The sequence below is a fragment of the Dermacentor variabilis genome, unplaced genomic scaffold, assembly GCF_050947875.1.
Source record: "Dermacentor variabilis isolate Ectoservices unplaced genomic scaffold, ASM5094787v1 scaffold_12, whole genome shotgun sequence".
NCBI classification, from domain to species: Eukaryota; Metazoa; Arthropoda; class Arachnida; order Ixodida; family Ixodidae; genus Dermacentor; species Dermacentor variabilis.
The window spans coordinates 30,534,274-30,552,724 of record NW_027460280.1 but is presented as its reverse complement, the minus strand read 5'-3'; the positions used below and the strand labels follow the sequence as shown (position 1 = coordinate 30,552,724).

Sequence of the window (18,451 nt, the reverse complement as noted above, 5' to 3'; positions counted from 1 at the left end):
TAGGTTGATTTGGATTATAGCCTTGTCTGGTGTTTGACGGGAGACAGAGGGCACTTGTTCGTGTTGGGTGTTGCCTTTTGCCGGTCGGTTTTGCAAGCTGCAGAACGACAAACCGGGACCAGTGGCGAGAAACAAGGGCTTAGGAACGACCCGAGCGGAGCTGGTTGAGGTGCCTTGGCGACAACGCGGTGAGCCGAGCTCCTGTCCTGGCGAGTGGGACCTGGGCACGTGAAGTGACCTAGCGTCCCGACACTGGACGTAAACTTGGACGAGCCTGACGAACGTGCGCGCCTGGCATCCGAGCCACGTGGAGGCAGCTCGTCTTCCCGGCGCCTTATCTGAGGGCGGGGATGCTGTTGTGCCATTACCACAAGCCCGGATTCCGAATCTGCAAGATGGAGAATTTTCCTGCGAGCGCCCTTTGGACAAACCCGGGGCTGCGCCGAAAGGCCCAGCGCCCTAATTCTCCCTTGACAAGTCAAGATGCTGAGCCGTCAGGCAGTGGTGTCCTCCGGAGAAGCATCGGCGGGCAACATGTTCAAACGTGTCGCCAAGTGCCAGACAGCCCGGCACCGTACCTCCCCTTCCCTGGAGGTCACCGCGCCCGCCAACTTTGAACGGGGTGGCCAGCGTGGTCGCTGGTTGGACCTCTTCCGACGACCGTCGAGTGCTCACTTTGTATTGGGCCGTTTGAGTGACAATGGTTTCTGGGGGCTTATAAGCCGCGGCGCGCCGCCTGGAAAACCGGATCCGCCGACCCACCGGGAGCAGAGTGCCGCTCTCGACTGGAGTGAGATGTGTCACGCGTTTCGCCGGACGTCGCCGTGCGAGAACAGTCGCGTTTGCTGTGAGCTCTCGGCCCCAGTGCCGATTCCTTCATGTCCTGTATAATGACCTGTATATAGTGTATAAAGTCCCTTTTGTTATTCTCACCGACGCCTGACTCGGAGTCTTCGCTACCAACGCTCTGTCACGAAACGGGTGACGAGCGCTACGGGACCACCTCAAAGTCGTAACAAGCTGCGCACGCACGACATTCCTGTATGCGAACGGGCGCGATGGAACGCGCAAGCAATAGGCGTTCTCACCTCGTGTCGCTGCCGTAGGATGAGCAAAGCTAGGCGCACCAATCTCAGACAAGTGATGCCTCTTATGAAGGCGCCCATATGCCTAGCATTCTTTGGGCTGTTAAATGCGAGCGAAGCGCACGGTAATTCTCACTTTGATGTCGAACCAGTCGAGCAATGGAATATGAACCAAGAAACGAACCTGAAATATTACGCTGTCTAAATCGCTTTTCCTTTCTGCGTTCATAGTGCGCTATAACGTGCGACATCCGGAACGTTCCTCGGTGAACATGCAAACGACGTCTATTTTGGAGCGCTTACACCCGTATCAGGAAACGCGCAGTTTTATACACAATGTAATCTTAAGTGTTCTCGCCGTATCAGCGGCCGTTCTTTGATAAGCGGCGCCTGGTGCTTTGTAATAAACTAAATGGAATGTGCTTTCTGCAGTTCTTTATTACATCTTAGTCAGTCCCGTGGTAGGTACGGGGCGTGCGTCGCAGGAACTATAGACCAGAAGTGATGGGCTTCGACTTGATTGCAGCAACTTGGGGAAGTTTTGCGGATAGGTCGTCATCGGTTGCATGCCTCCGTTACCTCGCCAGTCTGACCACTGGCTGTCTCCCATCAGTTCAGACATACTTGTAGGTCCATCCAAAAGTGGACAGCGGGACACATTTGTGTACAAAATTAAACGAAATGCGTGACGTTCATACTCATTCAAAGAGCACAAAGACGTTCACAAAGACAGGTCACTGCTTTGAATACGCAGCCTACAAATGCACTTGCGGTGCCAGAGTGATCTCTGGCAATTAATTTTGGTGCGAAATGACCAACGGAAACGCATGAAACACTTGGCGGCGGCTCGAAGGCTTGCGCTGCAATCGGCATCAAATTAAGCCGTCGCGAAGTGCGTGACACTCGTACCGCGACACCCGTGTCCTTGCCGGCGCTTCTCGGGAATTATCCGTTGTGCAGCGACGACTCGGCGAGTTTGCAGCGGCGGTGGCGGGCGTTACGCAAGGCTTTGCGTTTTGTCGAGCAGGTTCACCCGAATCCGGTACGTGCAGAGTTGTTCGTGCCGTGTGTCACCGCCGTGGAGGCTGACCGCGTGGGCGGCCGGTGAACGCATGCATGCCAATGCGGACGGCACGCGAATCCGCCTCGGCCGCTCTATCTCTGGCGTGCGCCGCCGCTATCGTGGGGCTCGCATGGGCGGCAACGCCTTGCCGTCGTCGCGGTCAGCTAGGGGACATCGCTTCTCCAGCCGGGCCCGAGGCAGGTGCGCGCGTGCGGGGACCCCAAAGTCGTGGTTTGGCGCGCGTTCGCCCGCGTGTCTGGGATCCAGCAGCGGAAGCCGGCGAACGAGCAGCGCCGGTTCGAGCGGGGATGGGTGCCGCCCCCTCCTCGCTCCTCTCCCTCGCGGAGTCACTCGCCTGCTAGTTGGGGAGCACGCACACGCGCTTTCTTGCTGGAGACCGCCCGCGGCAGGCTTGAGAAAGCGCGACGGCCAGCCGCTGCAAGGAGGCACTGTGTTTTTTTCTGTCCGAGGCCCCGCACGCTCCCAGCCCGGCACTGCTCCCGAGATGCGACCACCGCGTGTCGACTAGTCGGGCTCGTCGCCGTCGTCTACCACTCCGCGCGCCGCATGGCCCCCCGGCTCTGGCTCTGGCTGCACGGTGAGCAACAACCCTTCCAGGGCTTTCCCCGACGCCGGGTTGGCGATTACACCGGCCAGCGTGCATTCACACTTGACGCGCGCTTGCGGCGGTGGCGTTCGCCTCGGCGCGAGTGTTCGAATGTCGAAGGGACTTTCACCGGAACCTACGCGCACGTAAATAATCGAAAAGCGAGACAGTTTTTTTTTTTTTTTCGTTCAATGATGGAAGGGTTATCGTGGTGACTGCGTGCTTCCTTACCGTTTACCTACTTTCTTTTTTTTTTCAAAAGGAAGTGTCATATCGCTAAATCTGTTCGTTTTCTTTTTTTTTTCTCCGCTTCATTCCGAAGTCGGCATAGTGAACACAACTGCCTGCGATGTGGCGCTTTATATAACTTCTCTCGTTACAAAATTGTCCAGGCGCTTACGTTACAGAGTTTCCTAATGCCGCATGCTGTGTCGGCGCCTGTATGCCTGCAGTACATAACTGTCCGAAAGTCTGAAAGCGTCACAAGAACGAAACTCGCAAGTGTTAAGCCCAGTGTGCGAGAGAGGTCGCTGCCTCAAGCGTGAATTCACGCGGTACTACTTAGCGGCGTCGTGATGTGCTCGACCGCACGTCGCCCACTGCAGCCGCGCGCGGGCGAAAGTGAATGGGCTGGCGAGGTTCCTTACGTCGCGTATCGCTGTCGGCAGTTTCACTTTGCCGATAGTGAGACGCGACGCAATGAATCAAGTGCTCTGTTTCTTTGTGGCGTCTCTTCATATGTAGTGACACGAGTGTCTGGCAAACACACACGGATGCCTACTATATAGGCATCTATTTGCTAATATGTTCGGTTTCACAAGTAGTTCGTCTACCGTCGTAATGCATATTCGACACTTCTGAGATGATTGTGGTGGCACCCTGGTAACTTTATATATATTTTTTATTTCGGCAGTATTTTTTACCGGCACTGGGCCGGCAACGTTGCTGGCAATAATGCGTTCTTGACTTTAAGATTTCTTTAGTGTTCTTTGGTTAAAGTGGCTGGAAATCTTCAGATGTATTTTGTTCCTTTCTTTAAATTGTGTGTGCTCTGAGACCGCTTCATGTTACCGTCAGTCAGCAAATGTTTTTTTCCTCTTGTAACATTCAGCTTCTTCTTCCGTGTAATAAAGAAACAAATGCGCGTAACCATTACCACTCGTAGCGCACACGTTCAAAGGCCCAATAATTTTTTTGTGCATTCGACGTCCTCCTTTGTATACATGTATGCTGAATGAAGCAATAACGTGAGCGCATGGGTAACCTCGTCATTTGGAAGCGATCAAATTCCTTCCAATTATAGTATATAGCAAAAGGCAATAAATAATTTTAGAACGCATTTGCTTTTGCACTATTTGAAAGAGGCATAGAAACTGAATTATGAAAAAGTGGTCAATGTTCACAATGAGGAATATTGTTGGTGTTCTTAAATAACCATAGATAAATGAAAAGACAGGCTAGATTAGAGCAGATTTTCCCAAAACAAGTTTCAGAAATTGAGCCTACGACATTCTCCATATAACACGCGCTCACATGCCACCAATATACGTACACTAGGCTCTCGTTAAACAAGCCCAGGTGCTCAAGATTATTACAGCGCCCCCAACTACAGCGCGCCTCATAATCAGATCGTGATTTTGGCACGTAAAACTGGAAAATTATTATTATTAGTTTAGATTTTTACCACCAGCAAATTTGTACAGTGCCAGCGATAGAAACATACTCGGACCGCAAGGCGACCGGCGCTTTCAGCGTCACCGGAGAGCGCTGGGGGGGACCAAGTAGAGTCACAATGCGCCGCAAAGGCTGCCACTTTCATCGTCTACCAAGCAGTGGGGGCGCAAAAAAGCGCGGACAGCCAGGCGCTCCTAGTATAGCGTTTCAGTCGCTGAGCATTGTACACGTGCACGATGTCGAAACAATGCTTTTCTTAACAGAACTGCATTTTCCAGCGTACCTTATTTCCTTGGCTGTACTTCATCGTTGTCACCAGCCCATTTCAAGTCCACTGCAGGACGAAGGCCTCGCGCTGCAATCTCCAATAACTTCTGTCCTGCGCCAACGGACTCCAACTTGGGCCCGCTAGTTTCTTAATTTCAAAAGGATGGATAAGTGGGCTAGTTGGTAACGCATATTAATAAAAACTTGGAGCGCTAAAACACGAAAGACGTTGAAAATAAACACACGCCACACACGCTCACTCACAACTCATGTTTAATGCACGTATGGAAAAATACATATATAGAAAGTGGGCGCTTCGCACATGTCAGGATGAAGTACAAAAACAGCATACATCTAAGCCACGAGTGAATATCGATTAATAAAATCTTTATCGTGTACTAATAAGGACGGTTGCCTTACACACAGCGCGGCATTTTTGGTGATATGATAGGCTTCCGAGATTTCTCGTGTCGTTTGGTTAGGGTGACAGAACAAAATGACTGTTTTCGAAGATGGGTTTACAGAAACATGATTTACAATATAAGGCGAGATGAGAGGATGGCGCACCGTGCACAGATGGGCACAGGCCACGTCAGTAGGTGATAGAGGCTGCAGCCAGAAACATGTAAGCTCCACTCAGGAGCTGACAGTGTCTGCCGAATGCACTCCAACCCATTTGTATCCTTCTGTAAATTACCTTCTCATCATCAGGGTCGCCTGTGAGTAATTGACCTAGGTAAACGTACTCCTTCACAGACTCTAGAGACTGTCTGGCAATCCTGAACTCTTGTTCCCTTGCCAGGCTATTGAGCATTGTCTTCGTCTTCTGCATAATAATCTTCAAACCCACACTTACACTTTCTCTGTTAAGGTGCTTCATTATTTGTTGCAATTTGTCCCCAGTGTTGCTGAACAGGACAATGTCATCTGCGAACCGAAGGTTGCTGAGATATTCCCCGTTGATCCTCACTCCTAAGCCTTCCCAGTTTAATAGCTCGAGTACTTCTTACAAGCATGCAGTGAATAGCATTGAAGAGATTGTGTCTCCTTGCCTGTCCCCTTTCTTCATAGATATCTTTCTACTTGTCTTGTGGAGAATAAAGGTAGCTGTGAAATCTTTGTAGATATTTTTCAAGATATTCACGTATGCCTCCTGTACTCATTGATTACGCAATGCCTGTACGACTGCTGGTGTATCTACTGAATCAAATGCCTTTTCGTAATCGATGAAAGCCATATAGAGAGGTTGATTGTACTCTGCCGATGTATCGATTTCCTGATTGATGACATTGATGTGATCTATTGTAGAGTATCCCTTAATGAAGACAGCCTGTTCTCTTGGTTGACTGAAGTCAAGTGTTGCTCTTATTCTATTGGAAATTATCATGGTGAATATTTTATACGATACTGGAAGTAACCTTATGGGCCTATAATTTTTCAATTCTTCAACGTCAACCATTTTGTGGAATAGTATAATGTTGGCATTGTTCCAGTTCTCTGCAACCTTTGAAGTCCTGAGATATTTTTTTACAACGGGCCACAAGCTTTCCAAGCATTATGTCTCCTCCATCTTTGATTGAATCGACCATTATTCCATCTTCTGCTGCATCTTTTCTCTGGGTCATGTTTTGCAAGGCCCTTCTAACTTTATAGCTAGTTATAGAAGGAGCATCTGTAACCTGTTCATTACTGCTTTGAATGGAGGTATCGTGGCTCGTTTATGTACTGTACAGGTTACTATAGAATTGTTCCGCTGCTTTTACTATATCATCCAAATTGCTGATATTACCCTGCTTATCTTTCAGTGCATATATACATCTTGGTTTGTCATATGCCAAGTTTTCTTCTCAATGATTTAATGCTGCGTCCATTTTTTTCACTGCTTTCTCAGTCTTTCTGACGTTATAATTTAGAATATCCTTTACTCTTTCCTTGTTTATCATAGGCTGCTGAGCACGAGGTCGCGGGATCGAATCCCGGCCATGGCGGCCGCATTTCGATGGGGGCGAAATGCGAAAACACCCGTGTACTTAGATTTAGGCGCACGTTAAAGAACGCCAGGTGGTCAAAATTTCCGGAGTCCCCCACTACGGCGTGCCTCATAATGAGAAAGTGGTTTTGGCACGTAAAACCCTATAATTTAATTTTTTTCCTTGTTGATCTGTATTGACACTTCCGCGAACGCTACCTGATCTCTTGACTTGAACACTTTCATTCTTTGTCGTTTCTCTATAAGGTCATTCGTTCTTTATGACGCCCTACTGGTTGCCTTAGTGCCTCACCTCCCACTTCGATGGCTCTGCTTCTGAAGCCAGCCGATAGTTACGGTTTACCTGTGCTTATTCACAAAAGGGCTGATCCGTGCGTTTGTTTCACGTTTGTGTGAGACTCCCAAACACTCCACGCTACCCTGAACGACGCAACAAAAAGCGCCAGTCCGTGTCATTATGCTTAAATCTGGTTTACAAGTTCATTTATTGCGCGCCTGTTTTTCTTACAAATTAATTTGCCTCTGTCTTCCCCACGTGGTCCATGTTTATTCCATTTCGACGCGCTGATGCCATGAATTATGGCTCAAAAATCGGCAGATGATGATGATGCTGATGATACCGATTTTAGTTGAATTTGTTGGATTGAAATGAATTGGGAAATTTAATGATAGATGGCAGCAGAACTTTGATTCAGACTGCCAGTGCCTATTCGAAATTGTGAAATCATGAAGCTTTCAAAGTGAAATTTGCGGCTCCAAGTCCGCAAGCTAAGCAGGAATCAAAATTTTGTAAGGTGCACATCTAGAGCGCCTCAAGCGGGCAGAATTGTTGCAATGCACTTTACCGCTGCAGAAGACGCCGTCACTTTGACAGAGCTTGCAAAGGTCACGTTTGATATTCGGCACGATCGTACTCGGCACCTCGCATAGTTCTGGCGGAACATTGAGACGCGATATCCCATATATGAACTGCTCCTATTAAGGTTCTGTGAGCAAGAAAACGAAAAGAAAGCACGACAAAGCTTTACAGTTGCTCTGAACGGATTAACAGCAGCCTGTACTTTCTACGTGAAGTTGTCGGGACTGGGTACCTGCATGCGCAAACTTTTTCTTGAATTAGCGCAACTCAAAATGAGTGAAGGAAACAGGTCAGAACAGGAGACAAGGAGGCGGCAAACTTCGAACTATTTATTTCTATACACATGTGAATGCTTTTCGCAAATATCACTAAAAGTTGCAAGTTTAGCGCCCTCCTGTTTTTTGTTTGTCTTGTTTCACTTATTTTATAAGTTGCGCTATAGTTCAAGAAAACGTCACCGAATACCAACACGCTCAAACCACCGCCTTTGCGTGCGCGTAAAAAACAAGACACTGCCGGGCACGTTTTTTGAAGACACTGCCGGCGTAGCGGTTTGTAACAAGCTCTCGAGCAGCGGTATGCGATTCTCCAAGATAACTAGCGGTGCACGATCGTGGTACGCTGCTGTGAAGGCGGTCAATGGCACGGCAGCCATCGCACTGCGGCTGTTCCATCACACGCTGTCCATAATCGCGCGGGCTGCCTTGGAGGATCGGGGCCGACTATTGCCTGCCTCATTTGGTGCCTCACCTTTTTTCACCCACGTCCATAGTAGCCTAAGTGTAGCCTAATATATATATATATTTATATATATATATTACGACACACTTCGCGGAGGCGTATAGCGGCTGTGGTGTTGCGCTGCAAAGCATGCGGCAGTCGCGGCGGCCGCATATCGATGAGGGCGAACTGCAAGAATGCTCGTGTCCCGTGCAATTGGGGCACGTTCAAGATCCCCCGTGGTCAAAATTAATCCGGAGTGACCCCCACGGCGCGTCTCATAATCAAGCCATGGTTTTGGCACGTAAACCCCCAGAATTCAATATAGCCTGTCAAGCATATATAGAACGTAGCGCTTCATTGTTTTCTTATAATGCTCGTTCTATTGTGTTCACATTTTTTTAACGCCTAGTGTCCAGTCATTCTGACGGCGCCTACAAGATCATTCGGCAGAGGCGGAAAAGCGGATTCCCACCCCCCAATTTAAGCATTCGAGACATGGGATGACGGGTGCCTCCCGAACTATCATGTATAAGACGTACGATCGGTACGTCTCATAACCTCGCTGCACCAATCTGCGACGTGGACGGGTCTTTGAAATGATAGGTCATTCTAATCTTCCTAAAAGAGTGTTGCCGGATAACGTCGTTACTTAACATTTTATTGTGTATCACTGTAGATTTATTTATTGATGTGGTTTAGCGCGTCCTGAAGCTTACGGCTATAACCACGACGCCGTTGCGAGGGGCTGTGGATTAATTTAGGCCAGCTGCATGGTCTGTAACGTGCGCCTAAAGCACGGTGCACGAGCTACAGGCGCTTCGACGGCAACGGTTAAGAAGAAGGGTGTAGGCAAACAACAGAAAGAATGCGTTTGAAATGCGTTGGTGCTAAGCCCTGGCTCCCGTCTTTCTTCTTACCCGTTGCCGTCTAAGCATCTATAAACGAGCGTTCAAATCGGCTCCTTTCGGAACGCGGCCGCCGCGGCCTCGGGCCCAACAGCCGAACGCCGCAGCCACTCTGGCGCGCGTGTGATTCTCCAAAAAAACATCTATAGCCATAATTAAGATACATTAAGAAAAAAAGAAACATGTCGTCGCTCTTCGGTGAGTGCGAGCGAAAGTTTTTATTGTCGAGTCCCACTATCGACCGTCACGATCCTCTGAACAACCAGGAAAACGGCCAAAGAAGGCTATCCGCTTTAATCGGCAGTCTGCAGGGGTCTAAGCTCGTGCAGTCGAGTGCAAAAATTTAAGGACCAGAGTCGCCGCTAAATTTCTTTTTCTTCGCAGCCTACAGCCGTAAAGGCTGAAGTCAAATGTACTGCCCACGTGCGCCTGCTTGACGAGCGTTTATACAGTTTCGCGCTGCACGGCTGTACTAGACAAAGATTCTTTTTTTTTTCCCCTTACGCGGTGGTCCCTAGACTTTTGCTCTCGACTATACATCAGTAAGTCTTTTGTGCATCCCAAATACGGACGCGCTGTGTTTATTGCAACTTTCGTCGCACGTTTCTTTCCGCCAGCAGAGGATGCACGAAAGAGGCGCTTATCAAAATGAGGTGGCTCGAGTCCCTCTCTCCGCTGCTGTTCCAAGGGGCTTCGAGCAGCCACGGCGGGCGCACGTACACATTGCCAGTATACGCCGCGACTGCCGCGCCCTGTTATAGCATCATTGTCTCGGATCAACGTGCCGGAGAGTGCGGGCAACTGGTTGCGCGCCTATTTCCATAATAAATCTCGATGGATAGGAGTGGAATCCGAGACGAAGCCTCTCGAACCGCGCTGCTCCGGCCCGGGGAGCGAGACGGAGCTAAGTAAACGGACGGCGGGGTCGCGTCTGTGAGTCGCCGGCGCTGTCCGCCTTTGCGAGGCAATTACCCCGCTCGATGTGGTGTTGGCCGCCACCGCGTGCGTCGTATTACGACTGGGCCGGTCCAGTCGGGCCGGCCGTCTCGTTCGCGCATGATGGATCTGGTGCGTCCGTGCACGGCTCCCGCCTTTTTGTGACCGCGAGCTGCCACTGCTGGCGCGAGGTGTCTCGCTTGTCGATGGCCGTGTACGGCTGAGAGCAATGGGGCCGTTTCGCTCCTCTCGGGATGTCACGCGATACACTGGCAGCGGGGGTTTAACGTCCGAAAGGTGCAACAGTACGCGACCCGACACGGCATTTGAGGAAACTGGAGCCTGTAACGTGTACCAAAGGAACAAAGGCCCAAATGAGTAAATTGGGTGAGTGAGAGGCGTGTGGGCGAGGTCACCTACTCACAGCACATTCCAGCCAGAAGATGTAGACGAGCAGCTCTTGCACTCACTGCGCTCAACAGATAAAAAGTTGCTGCATTTACAAGTTGGACACGATTGTTTCAATGGCTGTACGTCCACAAGTTCGCGTGGAATGTCGGCTTGCGTATAGGTTATATATGGCGTTACGGTCAGACCAAGGCTTTGTTTCGATGAGGCTTCGAGCAGCTGTTATCCCCTTTGGATGAGCAGAAGTTAACGGGCGTGAGAGGCTTTTCTTACACTGAGGTAGCCAAAACAGCAGGAAAAAACAAGCATGGGGGAAAGTTATGAGGTGGTTGATAGAGGTGTGGTTGAACAGCGCGAATAAAACAAGGAAACCAAGAAACACACCACAGACGAGCGCTGACTGCCAACTGAAGTTTATTTGAAATTCACCAGTCATTTTATACCTTTCCCAGTATAGGCATTCGTACACCAGTCACATATACATCAGAAAAATCGGCAAAATCATAATCTTTCATGCAAAAAAAATCGGTATCCTTTTCCGACAAAGCAAGAGAGGCAGCGCTTACACATTCATCTCTTTCCTTTCGAATGTGATATGTCTCTATTATTTCCCTTTCGCTCTTTTTTCCTTTCCGTATCAGCTTTCTATTTTTGTAACAAGTGCATGCGCACTTGTTACAATGTCCCGCTAAATGACTTCGATGTCCATTCTTTACGTCACTGCAGTGCTTACGAGCTCTGTCAATGAAGCATAGTGCCGTTTGTCCTATACATGTTTTTCCACTGCTCAGCGGTATCTGATAGGTAGCGTTGCTTGCGTACCGTTGCGCGGGCAGTGACTGCATGCGCAACGTGTCTTTCAGGTCTTCGGGTCCTTTTATTCGCGCTGTTCAACCTCAGTTCAAATATGAGCCAACTAGCTCCCATCAAAGTGTTAGTGCTTGGTTGAAACGCTTTGCGAGATGCCTCGTTAAATGCGCCGTTTAATATTTTAAAGCGAAGCTTTCTTTGAGAACCCACCACAGCTTTCCTCACCGTGGCTTCCGTCTTATCTAATATACAAAGGTTATATAAAGGTATACCGGCTAAGTAACTCATACAAACCTTGTATGCTGACCATGTCCATGACATGACCATTCTGCGTAACAAAATTTACTCCCTACATAAAAGCTGATGAAATGACGGCTCACAGATATTTCTATAGCACGTCGCCGATGGTTAGCTATATTTCACTTCTTTAATTTACTTTTTTTAGGTTAACCATTCGGTATGTGCCACTGAAGGTGTGTCCGTTTTTGGCCAATCCACCATAATGTGACACAAGCGGTAGAGAATCGATATGTTGCTCGATACGCGTCGTACTTTTCTGTGCATGCACTTGTCATCGCCAAATAGAACGCATCTCCGTTCGCTGTACAACATTTAATGCAGCTTAAACTTCGCTTCGCATAGATGCTAGCATGAGTGTCGGCGTCCCTCGGAGTAACCAAGTGAACGAGCGTAGCGAAGTATAAAAGAGCGAACGCGGAGCGCAGCGGGGGAAGAAGGCGGAAGCAAAGACAGCGCGCGGAGAAAAGCGGAAGAGGAGGGCATGGCGAAAGCCTGAGAAGAAAAGCGTTGTGCCGGTCAAGGCGGACTCTGCGGCAACGACCGCTATGAGATGGCGCCAGAGTAGCGCACCGTCGTCTGTTCACCGATGACGCCATCAATAGGCATGTGGCGAGCGCGTCCACTGATACCATATATAGAAAGAAAGCGCTGAATGCGCGGAGGTCTGTCTGCGGCGGCGGCTCTGAATCGCACCCACGCGCTGCCTCTCGCTATCTCTCGATTAGCGAGGCAGTCGCGCCACACTTAGCTCCGTCTGCAACGTGCCGCACTAGACGTATTGTCCGTGTCAGCCACGCTACTCAGTGTTCTCTTCCTCATATAAAACGAGTACCTATATAATCATAATACAAAATGTTGGCACGTCGAGATGAAAACACGTATAGAACTGCGCTCAAATTTCGCATTAGGGAGTATCGTAATCGTCGGAGAATTTTTTTTTATCCTCCTTATCACGCAATTTTCTCTACTTAAGGCTCAGATTTCTGCGCCTGTGTTATTCGACCGAAGTTAAAGCCAAGAAGCGTCTTGTTGGGTGCATAACGAATCAGTGCACTTATTCGTTATGCGCGTTATCACGAAGTGAGACGGCACGAAACTTTTTTGAGATTGGAGAAGAATGTGAGCAGCCCGTTGCACGCAGCTGCGATAACAATTTCACGCATCGTGTCTCTCTTTGCATGTATTTTGCATATATATGATTGATACGTTTCAACAAAGCTTCGCTTAACATAGGTTCCAACAGGTACCTTGGATCTGCCGTCTGCTTTTAGGCTGAAGGCGCTTATTAAATTATGCCAGTAAATTATTTATTAATGCTTGCACTCAACTAAAGTTATCCCGAACTTACTGCGTGACACGGACATTTTAGCACGCTGTGGCACATCGCTGATGTCAAAGTGCAGCCGTTATGGCTTCTATCAGAACCTGCAGCTATAGTACTTACGCGGCACAAGTCGTTATTTATCGGTACACCGGAAACTTTCACTGCAGGCATTGTTTTGCAGTGGGTTCTAACGTGAATAAAATACCGTAGATATATATAGTTTTAGTCCCACAAGACGACTTCACTCGAGTATGGTTTCCTGGTGGCTAGCAGATCCGCCCTTGTCAGCAACGCCATAGCGAAACTCTGGGCCTTTCCCCTTTTGCGCGGTTATACGCAGTCAATTCAGGAAGTAAGCTGCTCCGTATCGTCAAATGGAAGTCGTGCCTTCGTCTGCGTATTATTCGCTTGGCGTTCCGTTGTGTAACCGCGGCGTTCCCGGAGGGAACTCGATACTACCACCCGCGACGTTGCCCTGTGGGATGAGCGGTGACATCACTCTTGCTATCTTGAGCCGTGCAGCCGAAGCTTCGTGGTGCGCGCGACAGAGGCAGAAGGCAGTCAGCGCAAATCCTTTGCTGTAGAACGGATGAACTCTGTCTGATAATGCCATATCGTTGCTTCCAAACACCTGCCTTGCCGGAAGTTGTGTAACCTGCGGGATTTTCTAGTCCTTGCGAGAATGCACGGCAGTGGAATTGCGACGGATGAGAAGCACAGTTTCACATGTGTCCGTCTCGGAGATGGAATGAGGGAAACAAGGTTTTTTTTTACATTGGGGCCACCGTGTTTCACTGTGCCAGGGCAAGCTTCCAGTTTAATACACCGTTCTTCCTATGCTGCTCCTACGCTGCTCTTATGCTCCTGCGAGCTGCGCTAACGTTGGTAGCAGTGTCAGCAAACGCAGCGCTCTTGAAATGGCGCGCAGCGTTTTTACTTGATGCTTGTTGCGTTATTTTACATGGATGGCACAAGAAAGCGGCATTATAAACCCACACTTATCCCAATCTAGGTAGAGAAAAGGCGGGGTTATGATTCAGAAGGGGCGTCCGTCCGTTGGTTAAAACAAGCACTTTCTAGGTGTGCAAGAGGTTCCTGCAAGTCCACAGTAGAGCTTTGTGCTCTTGGACGCTTGAGAGACGCGCATCGGCGGTATGACTTCCCACAGCGCGGCGGTTTGGCTTGAGTGCGTGCAAGACGTTCGGGTGGGAGTGGTCTTGTATATATGTGAGAAAAAAAAGTGTTGCTCCTGATGCTGTGGCAATTGCCTTTATGTAACAACAGAATGCAAACTGAATAATTCAACATGGCAGTAATGTCCGGGAAAAGATTTGTTTTCAATAAGCTTGAAAAAAAATGTAGTCAATATCTCTATTTTTTTAGAAAGTTTCAAAAGAGAAATGCGCTTAGTAGCGAGCCCGTAATATTGGGGGAAGGCTGCAGCGGAATCGAAAGAGAAACAGCGAGGGGAGGCGCGGGGATAATGTGCACATGCTCACACACCAATCGGGTTTTCTTTCTTTCTTATAAGCACCAATATATACTTTTGGGCCAACAAGCGATGAGGTTGTAATGTTCAAATATCGCCTGCATAGACAATGGATCGGTCGACCAGTCGTCCCAATGCGTTTGAGAGGGACGGTCTGTGCAAGTCCAATAGGGGACATTTGTGCAACAGGTAGAAAATGCTCGCTTTGTAGCTGCAGGCATGGCATGCATCACTGTCAGTCATTCCCATGAGTGATGGATATTCCTTGAAGGCAGTTCTATAGTTATAGCCTGCACAAAACTCAGTTCAGAGCAGTCCGGGTGGAGGTCGTTGTTGAAGCAAATGGTTCAGTGTGTACTTCATGGTGCGGCTCGTATTCCACTTTCAAGGACATTCTGTGAGTCAGTTTCGTTTTCCACACTTTCATCAGTCAAGCGGACTATATCGCAATCCAGGAGCACATAACAGCAAGGAAACAGACATCGAGCCATTAGCTGAACGAACGTCACGCTCAACGAGGTACTTGGACTGTTTGCCCTTTTCGCAGAATACTATTTTTAAAAGGGCCGCGATGTTATAATTATTTAGTTCTCCATGCTAAGCACGAAGCTCTAGCATCGCCAAGACTTCGCACGAAGAATTTTCTTCGTGTAATGCTGTAAATTTCTTTCTTCTCTAATCGTGAAAAGATGGAGCTATCTCCACTCTATATGGTCGGGAATAGTCCTATATTTTCATCCGGGTAAAACAGATATAACCTACTTTTCGGTCTGCTAAGTCGCGAACTGCCTGCGTCATAGTAACTATTCACATAAGTGAAGAGTGTCAATGAGTGATGTTAAACATCTTAAATAATGTTTTCGGCTTAACTGCACCAGACGTTACAACGTGACCTTGGTTGCGGTTGTTACTTTTGAAATGCACTGTTGGCGTACGCATTATCGTCTACACGAACCTGAGGGCGTGAGCCAAGAACAGCCGAGTGTGCCGCTTACCTTTTCGCTTTCTGTGAAATGCCTCTCTGGCCAATCGCATTATTAGACACCAGCGAGGAGCTTGCTTGCCAGCACAAGTGAAACCTCATCGTTCCGTTGCTTCTGAGCAGTACAGCCACGGCGCTGTACAGATGACAAGTTTGGAGAGATTGCGTTCGGACACAAAAGTGAGGCAAAAACTGAAAAGTTGCTTTAACAGAGCAGACGAAATCTACAGTAGGTGACAAAGGTTTAGAGGACACATGTTCCGCGACAGATGTGGGTTTCATCCTTGTCAAGACATGGCGCTTCCAATTTAATGAATCGCTATGTAGGTCTTAAAAACTCTGAGATGTTGAATTTGCCGATTCTCGGGAATTGAATTTCTCCCCCCCCCCCCACTTCTGTGTCTCGTAAACCTCTGTGGTTGACTGCACAGAGCAGGCATACTTTCTTATTCTCTACACACAGCCATCTTCGTTAGGCCTGTATAAAAGAAACCGTGCCAGGCGAAACGCGTTTGGCCCTCTTCAATTTCTTAATTCGCACGTCTGGCTTCTGATGTTCGGACAAGGCGGAAGCTGATAATGTGACTGCACATGTTTTTGCACTGCAGTGTAAGGGGACGCACGCGCGCTATGCAGCGATAGCAGGCTGCCAGGACCTCGCGTTCCCTGATACGAGCGCCCATCATCAGTCACCGACGGGCGTGGGAGGCTGGACGGCCGTGCAAGCTGGCTGGCCAGTTTCGACAGTGCTGGCGAGCTTGCCGGCCGTCTTCTCTTTACAACGAAAAGGCTCGTTAGAAACTTTCCCTCGTGGAGTAAATTGACGTTGAAACATGTAAGCCTATATACGAATCGCGAGCGCCATCTACCACGCAACAAAGTTGTTCCTCGAGCGTATTCCCTCAAGGCTTTTTCGCTATACGTCTGCTCGTCTTGTTTTAGCGATGTGTGGTCTTTCATGTCGAAAATACACGAAAATTAAAAAGCGACACCGGGCACGATAATCCGTAATATTTTTCGTAGATACAGTACATGCGCTATGATGCCCAAGCGTGCTTAACCTTGGGCATACGAGTTCGTTGTCGCAGCATACTCGTAAAAAAAAATGGTTGTTGTAATTACAAATTGTCGCACTATTTAGTACCTTTGTATAACTGCAGTAGGTAACGGTAGAGTTAGTAACATTACTGACTAAACAAGGCCGGTAGTCACTGTTACATAGTGGGTCTCTACTACCACTTGTTAATGCAGTTAGCACCACTGGATACAAAGTTTATAGCCTTTGACATCTATATCGGACACACTCGATCCGGAATATGCAAGAGCTGATCGTATACGTAAGCGTTGTAAAACTTTGTATCCTGTGACGCTAACTGCGTCCGAGAGTGGTAGCAGAGACCCACTATGTAACAGTGACTATTGTTTAATCAGTAATTTTACTAACTTTGCCATTACCAACTGTAGTTACACTAACGTATTAAGTAGTGTGACAACTAAGTGGCAACGACATCTTTTTTTACGCAGTGTAGGCGCATCAGTGCTACAGACACTTCGGTGCTGTATGACAAGATATAGCTCTGCGTAGACTATCCTCGCTCATTCTTAAATGCGAGAGCGTTTATTGGTGTAACCATAGCACTTTCGTGGCAACGAGTAGAGCGCAGATATGGCAGTTCATATTCTTTGCCGCGGCGCCTCAAGCGATCGAAGACTCGCGGAATTCCGTCATAGCAGCCGCGTCGTACTTCAGAGGTCAAAGATAACGTGGCGAGCAGTCGCCACTGAAGTTAGAATCCTACACTGAACAGCCACTGCACTCACCAGTGGCGTTGAGCTGAAGCGAGCGTTTGGTCTTGTCACGTGCTCTTTGTCAGGCACGTCATAAGTGTGTGCGTTTTCATACCTGCCGAAGGAACATCCAATGATTGAAGGAACCAATTTATTTTTATAGGGAACAAATTTTATGAGTGATAATATTCCTCTCTGATGCCCTTTCATGATACCTTATTAAAGAAAATAAAGATGGTCAATACTTAAATCACGTAAGTCGCGTTTTCTTCTTCCCCAGCATCTTTAGCTTCAATGTCCGTCTATTTCGGACTGTCTTTCTTTTTCAGAGCAGCATGCAGGCGAACACTCTCATGCGGGCAAAAGATCCTCGCTTTTAAATAAATAGATCTCTGGTTATTAGGAAATTTTCTGTCACGAAGGCAAACAACTTTCATTTGTGGTGAGTATATTGTTTCTATCGGGAACTTAACGCACATACTTCGTTTATGTCGCCAATTGCGAATTAATTTCGTTGAAACGACCGCAAACCATAACTAAGCAGCTGTATAAAAGAACTACAGTTATTCCTTTCATATATACACATAATTTGTATTACCGTTTAGGTTACATCTCGTCAAACGGGCACGTTCGAAAGACTGGGATAGGTGGGCTAGCAGGATCGGGTTATGTATCTTCGCGTGGCGGCGCTGATGAGACGTTTTGTAAGTAAATTTATGAGACGATGCTAACGCGACCTAGTAGCGCCGCGATTGTGGCTTGCAAAAAGACTGTGCTACTGACGGCCTTGAAGGCGAGTACGCACATTTCGACACAATGTTCGAACGAGATCGCTGAAAGCTGCGAGCATTCCGGGCCTCAGAATGTGCGCGTTTCGCCTTTTTCTTCGAGCGATGGTGGAGAAGTGGGGAACCCGTCTTCGCGCGTGACCAAGTTCCCGATGTAGCCGCGCGGTCGGCCAGATGTTGGCGCGCGTGATACCGGCATGATCGGTGCGACGTTTCAGATGAGAGACGCGCTTTGCGTCGCGAACGCGTCTCGGGCTCTGCAGACTCGCTTGAGTCACTCGGACGCTCCTTCTTGGTCTTTAAATTAGAGACTCGTCGCGAGGCAGTGTTGCAACAGCAGCGAGGCTGTGCTCATTGCGTGCCAGCTGTGCAAGCATGGCCACCACGCACACAGACACACAAACAGTGCGCGAAAACGCAGATAGGTCCTCAACGCCGCGGCTCGTGCCGCGT

The 18,451-nt window shown here is 48.5% G+C and overlaps 1 protein-coding gene across 5 annotated transcripts in view; it reads left to right on the top strand.

The window, feature by feature from the left end:
- Positions 1-2,109: 2,109 nt before the first annotated feature.
- LOC142565968 (sushi, von Willebrand factor type A, EGF and pentraxin domain-containing protein 1-like) overlaps positions 2,110-18,451 on the top strand; it is a 197,628-nt gene continuing 181,286 nt past the window's right edge. Inside the window, exon 1 of one of the 5 annotated variants that reach the window (XM_075676606.1) lies at positions 2,110-2,746. In XM_075676606.1, the coding sequence (XP_075532721.1) occupies positions 2,716-2,746 (31 nt within the window). In that variant the 5' untranslated portion in view covers positions 2,110-2,715. The remainder of the gene's footprint in view (positions 2,747-18,451) is intronic. The other 4 variants (XM_075676607.1, XM_075676605.1, XR_012824936.1 and 1 more) reach the window with 4 other exon arrangements.